The sequence below is a fragment of the Besnoitia besnoiti genome, chromosome IV, assembly GCF_002563875.1.
Source record: "Besnoitia besnoiti strain Bb-Ger1 chromosome IV, whole genome shotgun sequence".
NCBI lineage: Eukaryota > Apicomplexa > Conoidasida > Eucoccidiorida > Sarcocystidae > Besnoitia > Besnoitia besnoiti.
In genome coordinates this window covers 489780-513806 of record NC_042359.1, presented here as the reverse complement: position 1 = coordinate 513806, position 24027 = coordinate 489780, and the positions used below count along the sequence as shown (strand labels likewise).

At 55.7% G+C, this 24027-nt stretch overlaps 3 protein-coding genes across 3 annotated transcripts; 2 read left to right on the top strand and 1 right to left on the bottom strand.

Annotated features, from left to right (window-relative positions):
- Positions 1-1079: 1079 nt before the first annotated feature.
- On the top strand, positions 1080-2561 carry BESB_052160 (signal peptidase I protein; the record flags this gene model as incomplete). Its single annotated transcript, XM_029363651.1, has 3 exons — positions 1080-1280; positions 1588-1876; positions 2395-2561. The coding sequence occupies 3 exons, from the start codon at positions 1080-1082 to the stop codon at positions 2559-2561; spliced, it is 657 nt and encodes a 218-aa protein (XP_029219574.1).
- An 8364-nt stretch (positions 2562-10925) lies between these two features.
- BESB_052150 (dense granular protein GRA10) lies at positions 10926-13478 on the bottom strand (the record flags this gene model as incomplete). The annotated part of the gene is made up of 1 exon (XM_029363650.1): positions 10926-13478. The coding sequence occupies one exon, from the start codon at positions 13476-13478 to the stop codon at positions 10926-10928; it is 2553 nt and encodes an 850-aa protein (XP_029219573.1).
- A 2652-nt stretch (positions 13479-16130) lies between these two features.
- On the top strand, positions 16131-22892 carry BESB_052140 (citrate synthase I; the record flags this gene model as incomplete). The annotated part of the gene is made up of 13 exons (XM_029363649.1): positions 16131-16276; positions 16391-16686; positions 17079-17243; positions 18033-18307; positions 18805-18894; positions 19188-19278; positions 19745-19837; positions 20440-20549; positions 20876-20943; positions 21177-21233; positions 21562-21611; positions 22240-22374; positions 22801-22892. 13 exons carry the CDS (start codon positions 16131-16133, stop codon positions 22890-22892), a joined length of 1668 nt encoding a protein of 555 aa, XP_029219572.1.
- Positions 22893-24027: the final 1135 nt, after the last annotated feature.

Genomic DNA, 24027 nt, shown 5'->3' with positions numbered 1-24027 from the left:
GCATCTACCGGCCGGCTACTAGCGGTGCTGGGTCCGGCTTCAAGCGTTGCACATCAGTTCAGCGAAGCGCCGAGAAGCTATTTGGATAGCACAAGCTCTGCAGGCAGAACGTAGCCTCCCCGGTCTCCGTGGAATATGAGCTATGCGTCACCGCGGGGCACACCTCTGTGTCTGCACCGGTGCTCAGTCACATAGCTCGCAGCAGCTCATCCCGTTTTCATCCAGCAAGCAGTACACACTAAGGCCCCTGGCACCTATTCGTATGGCCTCATCTCCGAAGGATCTTATGCGTTTGATGGTGCCGGTTCGGTTGTGCTCATAGTTGATCCCTGCAACGGCGACCGGCATCGAATTCTAGCGTACACGATCAATCAGCTATTTGCACAGGCGCCTTGATTGGAAGTGGGCATCTGCTCACTATATCCTATCTTCCAGTCACCTATCCTTGAACCACGCTGTCTCATGAAGTAATCTTTAGACCTCAGTTTGAACTGCACTGGCACCAGACTCAGCACCAATGGAAATTTCAGTGTGCCTCGTAGTCCGACGAACGCATGCACAGCACAGTCTGCTTGCTCGTGTGTTCTGGTTAAAGCTTCCGTTTAACATCTTTGATATCTAGGATGTTGTGACGACGAAGTGAAATCTGTTTCCGGTTTCAGAGTCGCGCAGATCTTACCCTAGACAGTCCTGTCACCTGTCACTGGCTGGTGTGTCGAAAACAGCCATTTCTTTCGTTTGCGACGTAGCATGCAGATGCCAGGCGGACTGTTGAGCCTCGGTGGAACCCGCGGACCGTTGTCATGAGGCTTATCTTGTTTCGAACTCCGTTGAGCACAGAAGGTGAAACTGTCACGTTTTATTGCTTCGTTTCCACTGAGAGAGTGTGCCTCTCCCGCTCTCACGTATCTCCATTTCGCGAGCGAACGTCAGTCTCCCGGGGCCCCCGCGGCTGCTGTACCTTTCTTTCCGGTTCTACAGCGTTTTTGTGAAATGGAGGCCCGAGGGTGGTAGGCTTTAACTGCTGGACGCGACTTCCACCAACGGTTTGAACGTTTAGCGGCGAAACGAAGGCAGTCATGTGGCAGCACATATTTCGGCAGATGAAGCTGTCCTGGCGGCCGGCTTTGCGGGCTAAGCGAGCGGAAGGCGGCCAGCTTCGGTCTCGATTTTCTCAATTGATGGATGACTCTTACAGTGTCTTCTATGTCGTCTCGCGGTGTACCGTCGCTGTGTCTCTCTGCTCCCTGTGTCAAGCCTACCTTTTCTGGGTTGAACAGGTGAGCCAGGCCGCATCGTTGTGCGTAGCGTCTTGGGGGTCAGCGGTCTATATCGCAGAGTCGCGCGCCGGCTCGCTCGTCCGCGCAACTCTTGGTAATAAGTCTGCAGAAGCGCGTCCAGTTATGTGCGTGTCTTGCACTTTGGCGCGCTCCTGTATTTTGTCTTCATGTGCAAAGACGCGCATGCAACTCCCCGTCTCTCGCGCTTTACATTGATTCGAGGATCCTCTGCGATTTCGGATGTCTCCACTCGAACAAACGCAGGAAGCGGCCTTCACTGTTCTCGAACGGTGTGTGCGTGTCGCAGGCCCGAGGTCTCTCTATGGAGCCTACGATCCCCGGCGACGGCGGTCTGCTCGTAGTCGAAAAGCTGCGGAGGCGTCTGTCAGAGAGTTCGCTATTCAGGAATTTCGTGCAGTACCAGCGCGGAAGTATTGTCCTTCTGATTCCTCCCGACGCCGATGGCGTGGTGTGCAAGCGGATCATTGGCCTCCCTGGAGATGTGCTGGAGGTCGAGAGAGGAGACCGCGGATTCATCGGCTGCGAACCCGTGCTCGTGCCTCGCGGGCATGTCTGGGTTCAAGGCGACAACGGAAGTAAGTCTTAGACGAGTCTGGGCGGCGCCATCTGCTTTGCAGGCCTTGTGGCTTGGAGGGCCGCTGTAGCTTAACATCACCACACGAATGCACTGTAAAAGACACTCTAGGAGCGTTGAAGGCGCACACGTATCGGCAGCAGTATACACGGGATGCAGACCTTCACGCGCACGCGACGCTGCGTGTCGCGATATCAAGAGGCCAGAGCTCCCGTAACTGCGCAGCTGCTTCAAGAAAACTCGGTGCTTCTTGAACGCCTCTCAGAAACTTTGGAAAAATCAGTGACTGCAGGGCCTGCACGCAATGTAGCAAATCACTAAGTGTGTAGGTACACGGTATATTAGCGCGTGCTGGATGGATCTTGATAGATCGAGGAACGAGGATCCTTTCGATATCGCGACGTTTGCGGAGTAGAATCGCGCTCCGGCGGAGCATTCCGCCGGCTGGCGCGTGCGTATCCTCCTACGAATCGCAATTTTCATTACCTCTTGGGGTGCTCGTTGTCTGTGTCGCTGCAGAAGCTTCACTGGACAGCCGTACGTATGGCTGTGTTAGTCAGGGTGCGATCCTTGGGACCGCGATGTTTAGTCTTTGGCCTCCGCGGCTTCTACCAAACACGCCTCCATCGATGAACGGAACGCGCATAATCTCAACTTGCGATGCGCTACCAAAGGTAGCACAGTGAGAAAATGATTTGCGGCCAAGGTATTATCGCGGGGGATATAAAGTTTTCGAGGTTTTTTAGAGAGTCTTCCAACTGGGCAGTTTCTTAACTGGCACACGCGTATCGCGTTGTGCAGTTGCATTCAGACAAAAGTATTCGTCGTCAATATGCATGCGGCTTTCCGCTACGGGTCTTTTTGATTACCGCGTTTTCTATTCGATATCGTTTCGTTTATTTAGCTTGCCGCTCAGAAACTCAGGGGGACGGTTGTACCCTTATGGAGGAAACGTATAAATACAGCACTTGTATTAACATTCTGCCGACCGAGTGAAAATTTGGGGGCGCCCATCCCACGCACATCTTGAGCGGTACGATGGACTCCAAAGGAACAGAAGCGCGTTTGAAGTCATCAGGAGCATCCGACGCAACCTTCTGCTCTCGCAAAAGAAGGGAATCAGCCGAAGAGAATATTTCGTCGGAGGTATTTGCAGGAACGTAGCGGTATTGTTCACGGTTGCTCCTCACATCAGTCGAGCTCGGCCTTCTTGGACGACTGAGTCACTGCTGCCTCATGATTCGACGGCTTCTTGTAGGCTTCAGTGGCGTCGCTAATGTAGTTCATATCCAGTGCCTTCTGCAAGGTGTGTGTTTCAGTCCATGGAATCCGCACAGAACAAGGTCAGAAGCGGCACGCGCCTACGTTGTGTCGGGAGCTTGGAACTTCTGTGCTCGGCAGTGCTTTTCAAACTAGACCAGCACCGTTGAATATCACTGGATAACCAAACACATAAGGTGGAGGTGAGCCAGCAGGTGGTGTCTGAAACAGGGGCAGAGGCGCCGCAGCCCAAGCACCGTATGGCGCTGTGTATGCAGGATAGGAGGCAGTAGTTGCGGCCCACTTCAGATAAGCATCGTACCAGTCAGCGTACATGTCAGCAACAGCTTTCGCCGGACCGTCGTTCGAATCCAATGGCTGCCCTTGAACAGCTCCAGTGCCTCGGAAGGCATTTGGACGTTCTCTGGAAGCTCCAACAGCTGCGTCAACGGCCTGGAGCGCTCGTCCGCCATCGACAGAACGTGGCAGTCGCTGGACAGTGGCAGCCTTGTTCGTGTTGTGGTTTTGAGTGGCGGCGTGAGCCGTCAGATGGAATATGTGGAACAGAGTGAAAAGCAACATGAAATGACAAGCTCCTTGGACCCTCGAGCAACGAGAGACCGAGTAGTGCGTCATAATGTCTAGCCACAGTTGAAAAGAAGAAAGAGCACGCAGTCAATCGCGGGACATCCTTATTCAGGAAGAGGGCTCACGGAGCTCTACGATGCCCAGAATCACACGATAACACTCGATGAGGCGCTTAAGTCGCCTGCGTTGTAGACATCTCACTCCATCGACTATCACAAACAAAGTGATAATAGGAGCATCAGGAATGCCTCAATTAACGAGGTTTACAGCGCGATTCTGCCACTGCTGGTCCTGTCCGTAATTATAGATCTCCCCCGTAAGACATCCCTCGGCAAACGGGCATGCGCAACAATAGCAATCACAAAAAGAGAGATTTTCTCTTCTGAGACAGTGCACTGAAGCCACTCCCGTGTAACTGTGCTCGGTGACGCTCGGCTAGCTCATACAGAACTCTATGGGGTTTGTGCCAGTCTCCAGGGGGGCGGAACCGAAACACTAAGATGTGTATTTGCCAGCAGCACTGACGGACTGCTTCTCCCTCACATATGTTCAAGGTCATATAGGGACGGTGTTTCAGGACGGCCTACAGCCCAACACTGAGACACACTGGATTGAAGACAACAGCGTTCTGCAGGCATCCCCAGGTTCATCAGCATTGGACCTTTTGCTGCTGACGTCCTAACAGTGGTCAAGGCAGTGCGGATTGACACGTTCTGTTCCTCTCTCAACACGCATTCAGTCCGTCATCCTGCTTTTCCCCAGTGGCGGCTCCGTCACTGCCCTCCTGTTGTTCGTCAGCGGTCTCGCATATCTGGCTGAGTCGTTCCGGCCGGAGAGCCCAGGGCCGCGGTGAGAGTTTAGCGGTCGATTCGAGAAGCTGTTGTATTCGATACAGACGCCGACGATAAACACACCAAAATGCCATGAAAGTGACAAGATGATCGACGTCCCTCTCGCCAGAGCAGTGGGTGTTTGGTCTATTCCCGAGGTCCACTGTGTCGCGCTCGCTGCGCCGCGCATTCCCTCTTACTTTTTTTTCCGCTTGAACCCGCTTTTCGCGCATGCTTTCTCTTTCCCTGAGCTGCTGGTGGTAAGTTGCAGAGCACTCTCTGGAGCAGAACTGTTTTTCAAAGGAGCCTGGACAAAAGCAGCGCAGTGCCACAGGAATTGAGCGTCAGCGCGATGGAACTTTTTTTCGCTGCGGCCTCGCCAGTTGCTGAACTATCTGGCCCGCAGCTTTGCACTGCAAATCACTGCTACATAGAGAGCCGTACACACATCGAGGGGTGGGGTCTTCTATGGTTCGAATTATGTTCCTTGAAAGTACGCTTGCGCGAAACATAGGAGCGGAGGGGCATACCTTGCTCTGCTGAAGAGGTCATGGCGTAAAAGAGTTTGTAGCAGTTGTAGCAAGCCACCTACCCGCAAAGTGGTACCACAACGGAATCCCTCTTGCAGAACCTGCCAACGCGGGGATTCCACTAAGTGAACCAATAGGCAGGCACTGAGTGCCTCGACGCCACGCCTGCTAGCAAATCGTTGCATATCTCTGTTCGACGAGTGGGGTGATCGATTCAAATTGCCGATGCATAGACCCCCATTGGTGGTGGTTTATGCAGGTCATTCAATATCCACAGCATTTTTCACACCTTTCTTCTGTTGTCCGACGAAGTGCTGATGGTTGAGCACGCGGCATCGGCGATTGCCGGTTCTGACACAGAAGGGGTCTGACAGAATGTTTCCGACGATCTGAGGCTTGCTGCAGTCGTACAGACTGTCGCTGGCGGGTCTGGGTTATCCTTTAGAACTTCGCAAATCTCCCATCTGATGGGCAGCAGATTCGCATTGTCGCAGGCTTAACGCTTTCCAGTGTTCCCGTTGAAATCCGTGTCAAAACTTGCAGCGTATACGTTGAGGCCGCGTCATCGAAACCAACCAAGGATACTACCTCTCAAGAACATGTCTAGATACAAAGAAGAATGGGAATCATTCCCTTCACGCACCTATCTCCCGCCAGAGCGCTCCAGTGAAATTCGTCGCAGCCGTGACTTGCGTAAGGCACTGAGCTTGCGTGACTATCGCGCGGTGGCTCAGATGAAGCGAGCATCATCGGTGACGCTGGCGTCGATGTAGGGTCCTCTCGAGGAAGTCTCGGCGCAAGGTGCGTGATACTTCTGGAGAAACCTGACAGCAAAGCTCACGCATTAAAGATCCGCACAACGCTGACTTCATCGACGTCAAAACCAGAGGGCAATAAGTGCCAGTGTAGCACAGGTATATGCACGATCTCTCGTCCTTCTGTATAGTACGATTTGCATCGAGCTCAGAACTGGCGTCAGTAGGCGCCTTCGTTCATTGGAAGACGAAAAGTGGGGAAGGTAAGGATGAAGACTATTGCTGAACGCAGGGAGCTCTGAAAGTATTGTGGACAGACATGAGGGCAGGCAGGGTTGTTCTTTGTCGCCTTCTTGCCAAGTCGCGTAGGTACGTTTCCGAAGGGAAAAGAAGTGAAAGGTAGATTTGGTAGCGGCATGCGATTGAGATACGGTTTTCGTTCAGTTCCTCAACAGGGACGGCTGTCCACTTCCAAGAAGTCATGCTTCCGCTGGAAAACTACAGTGTGTGGCAATGTTGGAGCAGCGCTATCGTACTTGGGGAGGTCGAAGTGTTGAATGATGAATAGTCTGCAATGATATTTGTCTCCGATGACGGCAGTTTCGGCGTGTGCAGGGTGTGTCCCGGGATTCTCTTCATTCCCTGCTGGAGGCGAAGAATCAAGGCACACGCCTCGTGAACCGAGGAACATGGATCGACAGTCGACGCCTGTGAATTGTTTTTTGCTTATCTGTGCGCTTACTTTAGTTAAGATTCTGCAGACACCACATGCTTTGGTGACCCTTGTTTCGGTATTAACGTGGCAATGTCTATCCATTCAAACGACAGCCAAGGCGAACGTGGCTCTACCTCAGCGAACGCACGGTCCTGGATCTGCCCTGGTTCACGGCGGTTCAAACGGTGATAAACCGGATCGTATCCAACTCTTCGGCGTCACCTGCATCGATGCGAGACTCCCATTTTACCTTAGGCGCGGCTGAAACTTTGACGCCTAGCTTCCTTCGGATATCGGCCTCACTCATCGCGCCGATGCTGTCAACAGAATGTCCAGGGGCCAGGAGGGCGTCACAGTGCCGACGGACGCCAGTGTCCTTCACACTTGTTTTCACTTCCAACCTCTTCGCGCAGGACGGCCTTTTTCGTCTATCTACCGCCATCTCTTTTTCGATGCCAGCTGCACCTGTCTGTAGCGAGGCTTCACCTGGGCGCCAGTGCGTGTGCTGCGCGGACGGTCGGCTGGTGACTAAACGGCCGTCTTCAGGAAAGGCTGTAGGCGAGCTCTTTGGCACACTGTTTTGTGCCGCTGCCTCCATCCTACCTACTCGTCAACACGCCGGCAGAACATGAGCATGGGCAGATTCCGTTCTCGTGGTGCAGGGGACCGAGTGGCCCGGGGTTTGAGGTGGGGAGCCGTGTGCTTTGCTACCCGAAAAGATGTGGTGATGACTGGCAAAAGAGTGAAATACACAGCTGATATCTCTGTATCCCCGCATCTAGTGTAGGCCGTGCTGGTGAGCGGACTGCGAGAAATAATGCTGCTATCAGCTCCTCTGTTGCAGATCCCAGCGCGGCCTCTAATAGTTTCCTGTTGCCTGTCGTTCGGGCGTGAAATACCAACAACTCTTGTGACCTGCCACCGTTACTGTCCTTCTTGGAGTGGGGACTGCGACAGTGACATTCACACCAACAAATATGGGTAAGACTGCCTCCTCTTTTGGATACTCGCAACAGTAAATGTTTGCACCTCTGGGAACGGGGTACGAATGGGTGTAATTATTCCTCGCCCTGCCCTTTCTGGAGCACACCTCTGTGCTGAGGGCGATTATCGCTGGCGCCTCGAGATAGTGGGCCACCAAGTACTCCAGAGACGTATCCCTTCGTAATAGGCGCCTGTAAAGTTGAGCCGCACGCTCCCCAGGGAGGGTCCACATGGTTCTTACGCAGGGTGCTCGGAGGGGATATGATCAACTAAGAAGACCGCTGGCAAAAGGGGTGTCTTACCCTGGTGCTTCCGCTCACCCACCGGCTCTTGGAATCTCTGCAAAAGGAGAATGGGGGAAAACGACCACCATAGAGAGCGTTACGAAGTTTTGGCGGCTGATGCCTCGTCAAAGCTGTGATAGAAAAACAAGAACACCTCTGCCCTGAGGATTCTATGTATGTTTTTAGCCAGTGTCCTGGAAAGTCAGTGGTCAAGCCCGAACAGTGGAACTGCTGCTGTCTTAGTCTCCGTGATGACCAGTGCTTCTTCTTCACATGTCTCAGATGGTTTTCGCGAAACTACGCAGTTGCGTGCAACGGCGTCGGGCTGATTGCTGCGCTTCGCATTTTCAGCGTCGGGTTGCCTGACGAAGGCACTTGGTGCATCAATCTAGGTAGTGTATATCCGCGTACGAGGGCGCTGTGAGTGGCCAGTGCATGGTCGATAACACTGAAACAGTTTGGCTCCTTTCCTTCTCTGCAGAGGGTAGGGCGCAACTTCGCTGTCATTCATTTGTCAGTGTGCGCTTATGCGCATTGCGAATTATCTCGCTGGTGACGCGGTGGTTTGCTTTTTGTGCCCCGTTCACCGCACTCCCTCATCCGTCACGTACTGAGCGTTCGTTTCTCGTCTTTGTTGTTGCATCCTGCGAAGGCGCGAGAGGTCGTCTTCCATCTGAAGCGTCTCCCGCTCGAGCTGCTTCGATGTGTTATGGCGCAAGATATGTGCTTTGAGCGGTGGCATGGTGAACCAGCGAAATAGCTTATGCAAGGGATGCGAATGTCGATGCGGTTTTCCGCTCCACTGCCTATCTGCCGAAATCACAGTCTGAACTCGGGAGTCAGAACGGGGCGGGAATGCCCTTTGTAAGGGCTTCTGAATCTAGGTGGCGAGAGGACAGGGTCGCCAGCCCGATGGTTGGTAGACAGAGAGCTGTCGTGTTCGGTACAACGCATATAGAAAGCAGCCGGATGCTCTCGTAAGCTGTGGATGCTTTGGAGCTCACAGAAATTTCACACGTCCGTGGTTCGCTTCCCCCGGGCAACAACGGCGGTATCTAGGTTTTCTAGGATACTCCACCTCTAGCAATGTGATTTGTTTGAAACCCGATATACATGAGGCGACCCTGGCCCGGCGTTCAAACGCTTTCTCACTTAGTTGCTTGATGGCAGGGCGTAACACGTGAAGTCGTCAGGGGGCGGACTGTCGTTTTTCGTTTTGAGATGGAAGGTGGGAGTCTCAAGATTTTTGACGGCGCCTGGCATGACCAGGAAGACGCAGCTGCTACGTATGTCATGTGCTGCGGGGGCAACAGGCGTTAATGGAGACGGGTCAAGACGGAACGCAGAGTTGCTCGAGCATGCCACGATGGGTAGATACAAACCCGACACCGGTGGCGAGGACCGTCTGAGACAGATCTGCATGGAACCTCGCCGCATGTCGAGCAGCGGCGTCCTGATTGCTAATCAGAGCAGATCCTATCAGCTGGCCCACGTAGGCGCCACGGCTCTGTCTTGCAAGCGTTCGCGGACCCGCCCGCACACGCATGCGACTGCATTCTTTTCGGCGGACATGCGACAACGCCGGAAGCACTCACACATTTGCAGGGCGGGGGTACTAAGGAACAGGAGAAGGCAGAGTGTGGCTTGCAGGCTTCAGAGTTGAATGAAGACGGGTTTTAAGGTGACGCCCAAATAAAATGCTGCTCTGTTGCCGGTGCGACAGATTTGTGTCCCAGGTGCGACTGCTTACAGGAGAACACAAGCTTCTCGCAGTATCACAACAGCAGTGCTACCGCAGCGTATGCAATATGCCTCCCCTTGATCCGGGTCGAGTTTATGCCCAAACCGTTCGCTGTTTTTTCATACACAGAGGCAAGTATGGTGGGTCGCTGTCTCTGGCACGCCTTTGTCGTCCTGCCACGAGAACAAGTACTATGTGTTGAACGGCGTGTGCGTGTGTAGCCGTCCTGCGATGCAGGCGGCATTGAAAAAGACAGATCGAGGCGGGAACGCTTAGTGAAATCGGAAAAACTGGAAAGATGCGTAACATCTCAGTATGGATATTGAACGCACGAAGCCCATCGTTCAAGTCAGTCTAGTGTAAGTGGAGGCGGATTTGTGTCTCGACTGCACAGGAAAGCATACGCACTCGGGGCTTCCATTAAAGTATGTTTCTTGTCAGCTGAGATTCGCCTTTTCTTTGAGGAGATCTCTGAGTGCTACCGTACTGCACACGTGACAGAGCCTACGGACAGCTTGTGCGCCCCTGCCCCCCCCCCCCCCGCGCCCCCCCCACATATGCTCATACCTGCACCTGCGTCTTGATAACTGACTCATAAGATACTGCGTACTAGCTAATATTGGCTTGAGCAGACGCTATGCACTACACAACGGTTCCGTGACGGTGGCCATGAGGTAGGATATCTGATTGGTGGCGTTGTGAACGCAGCGGGCGAGAAACGAATGACTCTCCGCTACGATGCCTGACATCGACTCAAGGATGAACAAAGATGGTGCTGGCGGTCGTGTGTGCCTTCCAAGAGTCCGTTGCAGTCAGGGACAAGTACCAAAGTGAGTAATGCAAAGTCTCCACATGATTGAAAAGGTATTTTCGCGACAAAAGTACCCGACCAGAGGTTCCCAAATTCCGAAACAGACAACCGTCGACACACAGTAGGAAATGAGGCACAGTAATACATCACGCAAGCACTTCACCATTCTGGTCCGCATCCGCCTGGCCCTGAACGCTTCCGCCGCTATGCTCTTCCGCAACGTCCGCTTGCTTCGTCGCCACACCTTCTGCTCGCAGGTACATCGTCAGGGTCTCCTGTACAGGGAAAAAGCAGCACGGGAAATACTGAACTTTCTTATTGTGGCGTGGATGCAAACGAAGCCATACACACATAACTGGCAGCGGTGCGAGCACACCTAAATAGGGGGTGTTTTCCTGTGTATATACTCTGCTCGCGTGGCCGACGACGACGTGGACGTTGGACTGTAAAGCTCACGTAAAGCAGAAACAGTTCCTGGCTCGTCTATGGGGAAGGAAAAGAGGTTGAACACCAACACACGTACACAGGACATCGAATCCGCGAGCAACTCCACTAGTACTTTTCGGCGTTTCGCCTTGCATACCACACATTCTCTCCGCTCTGATTCAGCTTCGAGACACCGACCTTTTTCGCAGAGGCCTCCGTATCGGTTCCGTCGGAAGTAAGCGAGGCTTTGAGCAAGGGGGGCGGCACACGGGGCCGAGGCTTGCGAACCGGAATCCGCGGCCGCGCCGCCTCTGGAGGGTCGATGTCTGACAGTGGATGCCGTGTGTCGTGTGCTTCACTTTCGTTGGGTTGGGCCTTGGAATGTCTGTCGTTCGTACCCGCACCTTCACAGCTGTTGTTCGCTTCCTGGCTTTCTTCCCCTTCAGCCGCTGCAGTGTGGTCCTGCGCCTCGCGCGGCTCGCTGGCGCTATTGAGGGTTCCAGCCTCGGTGCACTGGCGACTTTGCGCGTCTTTTTCTTTTCCCTTCTTTTTCACGACTCTGCGTTTCTTCTTCGTCGCAGTTGGCGCTCGCGTCGCGTAGCCACAGACGTCCATGGCTCGCTTCTGGAGCCGGCGAATGTACCGGAACTGCTCTTCGGTGAGCAGCGGGAGCAGCGCACAGTATCCGAGGAACGGGTTACTCGAGTCCCCCGGTTCACCCCGCAAACCCAAGAAGGGAGGTCCGAGGCTTACAGGAATGCCAAACGGGCGTTCTGTCCCCGTAGCTTTGGCCTCTCCACTGGCAGGAGGAGGTGCCGACGGATCTGAACTGATAAGTGCACTGCCTGCACTCGCGGGAGCTACCCCCGCCCAAAGGGGGGCAGCAGTGCTTCTGCCGTCCCCCGTAGCACGCCGAGAAGGCGCCGTTCCTGGCGCGCCGCTTGAGGGCAGCGGCGGAGGCGGAGGCGGCGGAGGAGGCGGGACGCGCGCCGCATCTGCGCCAGCGCCCCCGGCGGTGGACAGGCCCTTCTTGGCGGTGGCTGAAGCCGCCGCAGGAGTTGAGTACTGCCACGGCTCCGCGGGGCGACTGCCGAATTGCGCATAATCTTTGATGCAAGTCAGCACTTCCTCGTACTTCGAAGCCTCCACCACGGCCTCTACCACCCCCGCGCTGCCGCTGCCGAAAGCCTCACGTCGTAACAGTCCCTGAACCGACCCAGCGGCAGCCGCACCCCCCGTCCCGAACTGCCGCCGACTGACCCCCAGCAAGTTACACAGAGGTTGTTTACGGGATGGCAGCATAGGCATCGGGTTGAATTTGTTCTCCCACGTCACGCGATACACGCCCGGACTGTGCGACGAAGACGCACTCTGCCACTGCTGGACGACGGCGGCCGCGGCACTATCTGCCTCCGCATCCACACGGCTTGCGCTTTGGATCCGAGCAAAGCCGCCAATCGAAAACGACGTCCCGCCTCCCGATGAGCACAGAGGCACCACACAGACGTCCGGCTCAGCCAAAAGACTCGCGGCGTCGACTGAGCCATCGCGCTCGGATGACACGTTCTTGCTTGTCTCCTGCGCTGAGTCTTCAGGCCTCTCTGCAGACGCCGGCAGTGGCTGCGGAGTCGCCGTGAGGCCGTCACTTTTTGCCTTGCGCCCACTCTCAGCTTTAGATGCGAGGGCAACAGCGAGGTTCGACGCGTCCTCAATGACCATCATATCGTACTGTCGCATCAGTTTCAAATTCTCCTGCGGGATCAAATACACGAAATGCAGCCAGTCTGCCTCCTCCTGGAAGGGCTGCTGACAGGCGCCAGCTGCATGTCCCCCTCCAACGCCTCTGCTGTCGCCCGTCGTGGCCTCCTGCGGCTCTTCGCTTGCGAGATTCGCCCCGCGAAAAGCCGCAGACGCGCCTCCAGACGAGCCAACGTGACTCTCTGTCGACGGCTCTTCGCCAGCGCCCAGGCGGTAGCCTCTGCCGCCCGCGCCCCCCTCTGCGCTTCTCTTGACAGCCTGGCTGGGTCCAGTGCCCGCCGAGAGCCCGGGAGCGGGTTCGAACTCGGATAGGTTGGCGGCGACGATGATTTCCTCGAGGCGTTTGTTGCGAATCGCTTGGCGAAACGGACTGTTGCAGAATGGACAGAGTCGATTCGGCCCCAGCTGACTCTCGAGACACGCTTGACACGCGGACTGCGCGCAGTTGCTCGTGCACTTCACCAGCACCGGATGCGTCATGACGCGCTGGCACAGCCCGCATAGCCACTCTGGCGGCAGGCGCTTCAGCCGCCCGCCGAGCTTTCTCTCTTCCGCAGTTTTGCATTCTTCCTTCGAGAGCCCCGAGCGCGCGATATGCAGCAGGCTCTGCGTGTTGCCTCCAAAGATTATCGCCACGCGCTGAACCACGACTTTCGAGTACGCGTGGATCATCTGATTCTCGTCCGTGACTTCCGTCAGCTCCTCATCGCCCTTCGAAGCCCCCCCGCTAGGGCCGCTGGACGCCTGACTGCTCCCCGCCAGGAAGATGCGGAAGTCAATCTTTCGACCATACTCATTGGCGAGGCCGCAGCGCGCAGCCAGCAGTTGCTTGACTTCTGACAGCGACAGCGCGCTACAGGACAGCGGGCACTGCCGGTACGAGCCCGCGTGCTCGCTGCTGAGGCGATAGTAAAGCAGCATGGTGATTGAGGTTTTTGAGACCGGGGTCGAGAAACGGACCCGATAAAAAACAAGGCAGGCTCGACGGGAAGCCCGCGCGGCGCCTAAAGAGAATCCAACCGACGATTCGTGACACAGAAACGAGCATACAGACACGCAAGCAGATGGAAAGCGCTTACATCTTCCGCAGGCGGCTCCAGTGAGAACAAAGAGGACAGCATGGCTGTCAACCAGAGGCCGGGGAGCAAAAAGCACAAGGGGGCAACGAGCCGGGACAGCGTCAGTCGCAGGTTGATGCCTCGTATCTCGTCCAGCGCACGAAGGCCGTGGAGACACCGAATGACTCAAACCGCAGAACGAGCCCTGCGAGGCCTCCTCTGCAAACGAAGGAGACGGTCACACGGCACCGACACGCCAGACGACCCTCGCCCGAACGAAGCCAGAATATTGGAGACTGAATAAACCGGCTGCAGCGGCGCTGGGACTTTAACGCGCACGTGTCTGTCGCGAAGTCGCCTCAGTGGCGGAAGGCGCGCGTCTTCCGCGAGCCCATAGCGAGCCAGCCACGTATCGCTACCGTGCAGCACCCAGGGCGGCCGCACCCGCGGGGCTGCAGCTGCAGCCGAGTGTCTCTCCTCTCCGGTCTGAGACCGCGGAAAGAGTCTGCTTGACGCCTATTGCCTGCCTCTATTTCTCCTCTCTCCAACGACCGCCTCTGCGGCCGGCGCGAGCGCGACACACTGGATCAGACAACCTAGGGAAGCCACATGCTCGTCGCGAACCCAAATCGCCCCTGCGCCGCCGCAACCAGTCAAGAAAACGCGAACGCGGGGGGGGGGGGGGGGGGGGGGGGGGGGGGGGGCAGCTAAACTCGCGTCCCGATACGGACGGTGCAAGCGGAAAGGGCTCCTAGCGCAACTGCCGTTCAGGGAGAACCGTGTTGAAATATCAAACACTGGTCCAAATGCGCGTACATATATGTATATATGTATGTATATATATATATATATATATATATATATATATATATATATATGGCGAAAGCGTCCCTGTGCCTTCCTGGACACATATGCTAAAACGCGGGTAAGTTGAGCCGTAGAGAGGACGCGTGACCCGCTTCGCCGGCTGCCAGTTGTTTCTACTCGACCTCCCTAATACCGCAGCGAGCGACTGTCTGTCAATCCTGATCGGGACATGCTACAGCGCGCGCGGCAGACGCCTCACAGGGCCTTAGGGAGCTGGTGTCGGTTTCGCTTTTCCCGTTCGCTTGACAGAGCTCACAAAACAAGACTCCGGAGTTGCAGCACACACGCCCCACAGGAGACAGCGGACCGCGAGCAGTCTGTTCTTCTCCAGCCTGAGTGCAGCGTCTCGCGCCAGCGCCCCGGCCGGGGCTGCCGATCACGGCTTCGCAACCGAGCGCTGGACAGGCTGCAGGACAAACCGCGCACACATCCTGAAAGAAGAAACCCTCTGCTCAAAAGGGTTTACGGCACGGGCCGCCACGAGCACACGGCGACCGGTGAAGGGAAAAAACTTGGACAACGCCGCTCGCTCTGCTCGTGTGGAAACCGCTTGAAGCTGCCGAGAAGGCCGGACGTCATTATTCGAGGTGGTCAGCCGTCGCTTTCCCCCGCATCGGCTTCCTTCTTGAGTCAAGCCAGAGAACAGGTACGTGTTGTTCCAAAGTGTGGCTCGGACTTGTTCTCGAAGCTCGGAAAGAGAAGCGCGCGCGCGGCGTGTCCTGGTTCAGAGCACGTGGAGCGCGAGAGCGCAAGCTTGCCGCGGAAGAACGGTGGCAGAAAACCAGTTCACGGAAAAAGGACTAGTCTGGAGTCAAGAGAAGAGTCGCTCCCCACTACGTTTCGCAAATACAGCTGATCTATACACAAAGCGCCTCCGTACTCTGAATCACCTGAACGCGGCGTTCACAAGTCGAACTACACGGTTTCTACGGAACAGCTTCGAAGCACCGAGCAGGAAGAGACACAGTACCGTGAAAAAGAATGAGACAGGGAAGAAGAAATGATGCGGCAAAAAAAACAACAAGGAACGGACCACGTTTGCCTCGCTTGCTAAGTTTCCTTTTTAGAGGCAACGCCGGCACGTCGTCACGTGTCCGAAAATAAGGCGAACGCTGTCACTTCTAGAGCCGTTTCTCTAAAGACGTTGCAACATTTCAACTCAGCCTGCGCATTTTCATACTCTCGTTTCCGCTCTCTGGCTGTGCAAGAGGCTTGGCAGTCATCGTCCGCCTCAGTTTGTCCTACCGGTCTGCGTGGACCTCAACTGGTTCGTATGTCCATCGCATGCACATGCAGCAACCCGGCTGTTCAGATCCCCAGTGCTTTTTCGCTGTGCAACCTGTGTCTCGTGTCCGTTTTTCTTTCGCAACGACCGGCCACAGACTCCATACTTTCGTTGTTTTCGCGGTTCCTCTGCTGTCTGTCGTCCGCGGGGACGCTTCATCTGCACCGCTCCAACTTGTCAGGTGTCGCGGCACTTCAGTGTCGGTGGCGTAAGTTCAGCGAAGCTCCCATTGCGGTTTTTGCGGAGACAAGACTTCCCCGTGGGGGTTATTCTCGACGTCCACACGGCCTCGTCTTCCTTCTCTTTGTGTGCAGAGCTTTCTGTCCAGCGGACGTTTCCGTGTTTGCCCAAGTCTGCGCCACCATGTTGTTCTCGCGCCTCCGCGATACTGCGGCCGCTGCGCTCGCTCTCCGGACGGGCGGCGCTTCTTGCGCCCCGTCCGCCCTTCATTTCTCGTCCGCTTCCTTGTCGGCTAAGCATGCTTCTGCAACGTTCTGCGTGTCTCCTCTGTTTGTAGCCTGCCAGGCGGCGCAGGCCCCCGTTTCTTTCCTGTCGGCAGTCTCGGCATCCAACTTGGCGTTTGCCGAGCGCGACGGCGCCTGCGCTCTACGGAACAAGGCCAGCCATCGATTCTTCTCCTCTCCTTCTCGTGCCGCGCTGTCGAGTCCTCGAGTGCTTGCGAAGCGGACGCTTTTCCGGCACGAGTGCGGGAGCTGCCGCGGCCTGAGCACGGCGGCGCGCAGCGTCTGCGGCAGCCTCTCCGAGGCGGAGGCGCACGCCGCAGTCGAGGCTGGTCTCGAGGCGCTCGCGCAGAAGATCGAAGAGGCAGCTGGCCCGAAGCGCGAGCTGCTCAAGAAACTCAGAAAGGATCATGGAAACCTGGTCGTCAGCGAAGCTACTGTAAACAGCGTGTGCGGCGGTAAGTCGGCGCGAAGACTTTTCTCCAGCGCCAGGCGACCCCTCTGCAAGATCTCCCGGCGGACTGTCGCTGTCCTCTCGCGTGGGAACGAGAAGGACAGCCACACGTCGGGCGTCTCCGTTCTGCAGAGCACCGTCTCCGCGGGGCGTCGGTGCTTCGCGGAGAAGGCGGCCGCAGACCAAGGGCTTCTTGACGCCGGCGCGCGCTCTCGTGAATTTGCGCGGAGGGCCGTAGGTCGGTGCGTTGAACTCAGGCGGAGAGAGTGGACGCCGCATACGCCTCCGCCGAAGTGTCTCCACGTCGGCGTAGGCCTTACAGCCGTGTATTTGCCCCGCCGTCTGTGAGTCGTCTCTTTCCACGCGTTACTGGCCTCTTTCTGCACGGCGCTGCAGGCATGCGAGGGCTGACTGCAGTTCTGACGGAGACCTCGGCTCTCGATCCGGAGAAGGGCATTCTCTTCCGCGGCCTGAGCATCAACGAGTGCATGGAGAAACTGCCTCGGCTGCAGAAAGAGACCTACCCCGCCGTCGAAGGTCTCATCTGGCTACTTATGACCGGTAAGGAGCGGACTGCGCAGACGCGCGCCCTGAGCGGAAAGGCGAGGCATGAAAGGTGTCTGAGGGGTGATGTACCATGCAAATACGAATCGAAGCATGCGCCTGGCTGAGTACCCGCGTCTCTTTGAAATAATGATAAGAGTACTCCACCTCAACTAATAGTGATACACTACCAAAAATTGCATCAAAAACTGAGTTCTCAAGAAATGCCAAGTCTGCGCCTGCGAGCCAGCGCAAGGCCCGGAGTCGCGGCCCCCGGGGGGTTCGACAGCCAACCGCGGCATCAGATTCTCCGCCTGCTGCGGTGGCGGCCGCTTGATTGTCTTTTTTTGGAAGCGTATAAGGGAGGAATCGAGTCTGCCGCTCGTTTTTTCTCTATCGAGGCTCGGTGCGGCAACGTGTCTTTCTTCTCTGCAAGCGGTGCGCGACGCAGCGACTGCAGCCACGAAGTCCATTCGCTGCGCCATCCCTTTGCTGATAGCTCTCTTTGATTTTTTTGAAAGGCAGATCGCGGGGCACTCGCCAGTCCTCTCACGTCGTTCCTTCTCACTAGCCTCTTGCTCCCGCGGTGCTCCCTCTCGTGTTCAGGGCGGCGGAATTTTCCTGCCGTCGGATTTTCCCTGCGAAGAACGGAGAAGCAGACAGGGCGGCGATGGCGGCTTTCCCGTCTGTTTTCGCTGCTCCTTAGTTTAAAGCAGATTACCAGGGTAGTGTTGTATCCTTCCTGGGAAACATGTGTAGTTCCGCGTTCTGCTTGGTGATTTCTGCGTCGCTTTTTCGCGTCTGCAGGCTCGATCCCCACCGCGCAGGAGGTGCAGCTGCTGTCGAACGCGCTTTACGCGCTGTCGCTGTCGTCTGAGTCGGCGTCGCCTGCGTCGCCCTTCATTCCGCTCCACGTGCACAAGGCGCTTGACGCGATTCCCACTTCCGTGCATCCCATGACGCAGCTGGTCCTCAGCGCCACCGCGCTGCAGACGACCTCGCAGCTCGCCGACGCGTGCCGACACAAGAAAGTCAAAAAACAGGACCTGTGGAAGCCGGCGCTCGCAGACGCTCTCTCGCTGGTCAGCTCCTCCGCGGCGAAAGCCGAAGCCGCGCGCGAGGCTGCCCGCCCCACTTTGTGAGGGCATGCAGCGCCTCGGCGCGCCCAGGCAGCGAGCGCGCGTCTAGGAAACCCAACGGGGAGACGTGTTTTCCGTCATGCATGCAGATACGTGGATAGTTTTGTAGTCTTCGTGTATGCAGTAGTTGGGTATGTATTTGTATACGTATGTGTGTATGTCTGTATACAGATAAGCCTGCACAGGGGGTGCAACGCTGAGGGAGCTGCACGCATGCGTGTATGTATGTGTTTACGTTTGGGTGCGGTGAACCTGTCTGCGTGATGTGTTTTTTGAGGTCAGTGACCTTCCCAAGGCGCTCCTGCTCGCGCGCTGTTACCTGATGGCAGTGAGGAGAGGCGCGCCGGGAGCCTCCTCAGGCGAAGCGAGTTTGTCTTTGCGGCGCGGCTCCCCGCCTACAAGAATTTGTCCGGGATGTATCTGCGTTGCTTTTTTGTCAGATTGCGAAGAACGGAGTCATGGCTGCACGCATCTACCAGCGGACCTTCGACGACGGCAAGGATATCGATCCGCAGCGCGGACTCGACTGGGTGAGACGTCTTTTTTGCGACGTGCGTTCGCGAGCCGACAAACAGCAGGGGGAGGGGCTTCACGAAGCGGTGCTGGCGGCTCATGAGAAGATGTTGCACGCGTCTGGAACAGAAACGCAGAGACAGTTTCACTCAGCCTTTTTTTTCTTGGCGCGGTTTTTCAACTGCGTCGGGGAGCGCGTCACTCTGACGCCCATTCCACACTGGCGCGGCCTTCGCAGGTGCCGTGTGGGGGCGGAGTTGACCCGAGACGCGATTTTTTGTTTTTTCGGCTCCTTCCTGTTTTCGTGCAGGCCGCCAACTTTGCGCACATGATGGGATTCGACTCCGAAAATCACCGCGAGCTGTTCCGCCTTTACCTTTTCCTCCACGCGGATCACGAAGGTACCTGCCGCAGATTCTGTGTGTGTATTTCTGTGTGTCTCTCTGTTTGTCGTCGTCGCTCGTGGCTGGGGCGTCGTACGAAGAATATCTGTTTGGCACGCTGTGGCGGTTCGCTGCGTGTGTGCGACGGATGTGTTACGTGAATGTTATGGCGTTCGCCGCTTATATAAAGGCGTGTTCAAAGGTAGTTTTGCGCCGCACTAGTAAGTTACATGCATGACAAGGGCCTGCGCATAGTGGAATCTAATCTCCCACTCGAAAAAAAGATACAGGTGGAACAGCACTCGTGTCGAAAATGCTGGCTCGGGGCTCAGGGCTCGTCTGCCGGCCGAGCCGAGATGCGAGTCTGAAGGAGCGGCGATGCGTCAGTTCGCGGACGCGTGCGTCGAGTGTCTGGTTGACGAGCATCCTGCGTTGAAGGCCGGGCGACGCGCGTGCGGTTTTCGAGCTTTTCCGGGGTTTTCAGGAGGCAACGTCTCCGCGCACGCAGCTCACGTCGTCGGCTCCGCGCTATCCGATCCCTTCCTCTCCTTCGCCGCCGGCATGGCGGGTCTCGCAGGTGGGCTTCTCTCAGTTTCGCGTGTCTGGACTTCGTTCCGGGTGCCCTCGCCGCCGCCCCTGCTTCCGTTCACAAGCTGCATGCATCCACTTCCAGACACGTGCAGCACGCCGCAGATTCGCGGCGATGGTCGAGTTTGTGGATGTATCTGTGCGCGGGACTCTGCGTCTCTTCGGGTGACGCGTGTCGTAGGGGTGTCGGGGGGGCGGGGAGCCTCGCGTGGAGAGAGAGCAACGCGAGTCGTTTCTTCTCCGCGACCTCGCATGCGCTGCGTGTCAGAAGCGACGATGTGTCCGGGTTCGAGCTCTTCGTGTGAGCTGCTGTCGTCTGCAGCGGATGCGTGAAGAGCAAACTTGATTTGCGTTCCTACTTTCGAGTCCCCCCTTCCTTGGCTTCGATGATATTTCGCACTATTCACTTTTTGTAAACACCTTTGCTACTCAACGTAAATCAGGTGTATCTTATATAGGACCATATCTCACATTTCCAGAAAACTTAGTTTCACATGCAATTTCTGATAATCTGTCGTTACTGAATTGACCTAGTTTTTTAATCATGGTGGGACTCTTTTTTGTACTGCCTCCGGTTTTTTGTTTGTTCAGGGCCTCTGCACGGTCTCGCCAACCAGGAGTGCCTGAAGTGGCTTCTCGACGTTCACCGCAGCCTCGGCGGCGCCGCCCCGACGCCTGAGAAGGTTCGCCGCATCGCGGAGGTAAGCAGAGAAAAGAGCGCGTGTTGAGGAGCCCCTTCAAGCAGTTCTACAAGTCGGGATCCTTGCCCAGTCTCTACAAGAGTCAGAGAGGCAGTTGCGCGAGTGCGAGAGGATCGAGGGACGGGGGGGAATGCGCACATTTGCACGCGATTGACTCCGATGTGTCTGGAGCCATACACGAGCAAGGACAAATCTGTATATATATTTGTCCATATGTACGTATATGTATATATATGTATCTATATATATGTGTATAGATATGTTTAAATAAAAGAGACGAGACGAGACGCGGCAGCGGGCTTGGAATCTTTTCTTTTGCGTTGCAGGAAACACTCGCCAGTGGCCGTGTAATTCCAGGATATGGCCACGCAGTTCTCCGCGTGACGGACCCCAGGTCGGTTTTTTGTACTTTCTATTATTTTATCTTTATTTTTTCGTCTTGCGTGTGGTGGCGTGGCGAGCGACCCACTCGCATCGGTGCGCCGCGTGCTTCCTGACGCTACAGCATCATCCCACCAGAGGTGCTTCGTCTGTCTGCCATCCGAATACGATCCCAAAACGTAAATTTATGTGAATTTATAAACTTCTATGAATATGGATGGGTTGGTTGCGGTTGCATTTTTTCAGATTCACTGCGCAGAGAGAGTTCGCCCTGAAGTACCTGAAGGACGACGAATTGTTCAAGTAAGCCTGCGCTTTTTCTGAAAAAAATGTGCGTTTCCAAGAAAGCGTGTCTGTTCCGGTTTTCGCCTTCGGCTTGATGCTTTCGTGTGGGAGGTTGAAGCTGTCAAGAGAATGCAGCAGCGAGCACGGGGCTGGCGGGAGGGTGAACTGTGATCGTCTGTGCCTGCGGCCGCCGACACTCCGAGATGCGTCCCGATTCTTTCTCATGAGCGGTGGTTAGCGGGTGTTTATTGTGTCACAGAGGCAGCCTCGTGGGGTGGTTCGGCTTTGGTTTGAGTGTGTTTTGAACGCGGCCAGAGTCGCCTTTTGTCTCTTCCGCTCTCTACAGACTCCTCGACGTCGCGTACAGGACGATTCCCGACGTTCTCCTCGCCACAGGTGGGCGCTTGCTTTCGAGTTTGCTGCGATAGTACCTAATTCACCCTATATGATATACGTCGCTGGTGGAACAGCACTACCAATAGTAATCAAGTAGCGTCGCTTGCATGCGCGCCGGGTTTGAGAAAAATAAGAAGTCCCGTTTCTCGCGTCGAGCGTGCGTCAGAGCATGCGTATGCTCAAGTTTCTGTATGGGCGCCTGTCTGCATGCGTTCCACCCAAGCCGGTGGTTCGTTGGTATCTATGTCGTACTGGTTTAGCGTGTCAACGAAATGCCAACAACGATGAAGCCTGGGCTGCAGATTCGCAGGGAAATCGTGCGGTGCGGTCGCTTCGTCCGGTGTTCATTCAGCACTTTTAGCTGTCTTAAGCAGTCCAGTGGGAGGTGGTTTCCCGTAGTCATAACGAACATTTCGCGACACAGTCGGCATCGCGTCTGCGACGACGCTGTCTACCTGCGCCTGGCGCACTGCTTTGCAAACGCATGCGTGTGCCGAACGTACTACTTCATATATATATATATATATATACATATATGTATATGTATGTGTAGGGTGTAAACTGAAGCAACGCAGCGGAATCCGCGTGCGATTCTGCGAGTGGATATCCGTGTCTCTTTTTCGTTCAGGCAAGGTCAAGAATCCTTATCCGAACGTGGACTGCCACAGCGGAGTGCTGCTGCAGCACTTTGGCATCACGGAGCCCGATTACTACACCGTTCTCTTTGGCGTCTCGCGTGCGATCGGCATTGCCTCTCAATACGGTAAGATGCCCGCGCAAGCCCATGCAGATGTCTGTTCGTTGGCAGGTTTGTGTGGAGCTGTCTGGATTCCTGGGCGATACAGTCGGCGCCCGGGGCAAGGGCTTTCTGTTTAAGGTGAGAGAGAACAATTTTCTCTTCGAGAGCGCGGCGGGAAGACGGAGTGTGAGTCGCAGCAACACACAGGCGCGCATGGGACTTTCGAGAGTTCATCGTAAACCGGAGGCGCAGGTGGTTGTTTTCGTTGTTTCTCTGACTGTTCCAGATATATGTCAACTGGGCTTGGTTGTGGTCTGGCAGGCGACGGTTTTGGCCTTGCTTTTTCGCGTTTTTTCTCTCCCGCTGCGGCGAGTGAGCCTCCTGCGCAGGCAAATCCAAGGCATACAAAGGGGAATGGCAAATATTTCGGTTTTTTTTTTTTATTTCCAGTCTGGGCACGCATCCTCGGGTTGCCCATTGAGCGCCCCAAGTCGACGACTCTCGACCAGCTGGAGGCTCTGTGCGAAGCCAAGAAGAACTGAGCGCGAGATTCTCTGTCTATATGCGGAGTAGACAGACGGTGCCCCGAGGGACGACAGGCGACGAAAGTAAAACGCTGAGAGACTGCCGCCCAGGAGCGGCGGGAGGATGAGCAAGATGAGAAGAACGTTGCGAAGCAACGGATGCTAGAGCTCGGGAGCTCAGCAGTTGAACACGAAATGTTTTCTTCCGTTTTTTCTACAAAAAGCGAGCCGCGCAAAGCCAAAAAAAATCACGAGCATTTAGTCGCAGAAGCGCGCATGCGCACTTCCTTGGCGTTGCCTCCCTTCTCACCTTGCCATATATATATATATATATACTTGAGGTAGAGGCATGCGCGGCAGATAATTTTCGACATGAAGAGAGGCGCACGCAGGCCAATGCGTGCATGCATCTGCGTGTGTTGTTTCCCTCCAACGGGGGGCGGGGCTGGCGCATTCGTGAACGGCCGGAGGGCTGGCTGGTGTGGAAATTTCGCCGCTGGCTTGACAGCGAGAGACCTCTAGAAAGATGGCGCGATGCAATGGGAAGCCGCAACCTAGCCCCTGCTTCGCGGCGCGGGCGTTTGCAGTTTTGCTGCCGGCAAACTTTCTCTTGGAGCGAAGAAGAGAGTTTCGCGTGTGGCGCCATGCGCTAGCTAGTGTATAAATGTATTTACTTAATCATATCTGTATTTACGCCGTGGATGTACGCGTGCGCAGCTGAGTTCCTGATCCACTCCGCCTGAAGTATCTCGTGTGGCCCGGTTCCCACTCGCACGCACAGAGATGCAAGTACCCCAGCAACTCTGCATGCGCACTTGGCTTCCACACACGCACACTCGTATTTGTTCAAACACGTGTAAGCTCACAACGCCTCCGTTGGCCGTTTGTCGGGCTCCGACATCACGCCAAACGCGCTTTCGCTGCTGTCGCAGGGGCTAGGTAACAGATCCCTAGATTTGCGTGTCAGTTCAGCCCTGTATTATAACTGCCATTAGGCTCACCTCCTGCTGGTTCGTATCAATATATTCATGTCTGTTATGTTCCTTGTATCTAGTTAGCTCAATGCGTACTTAGGATTAGACCAAAAGAGTTCGTTAACGGTAGTAGGAAACAGGAGGTAGTTCGTCTGCACTCGGGCTCGCTTCTGCCGCCT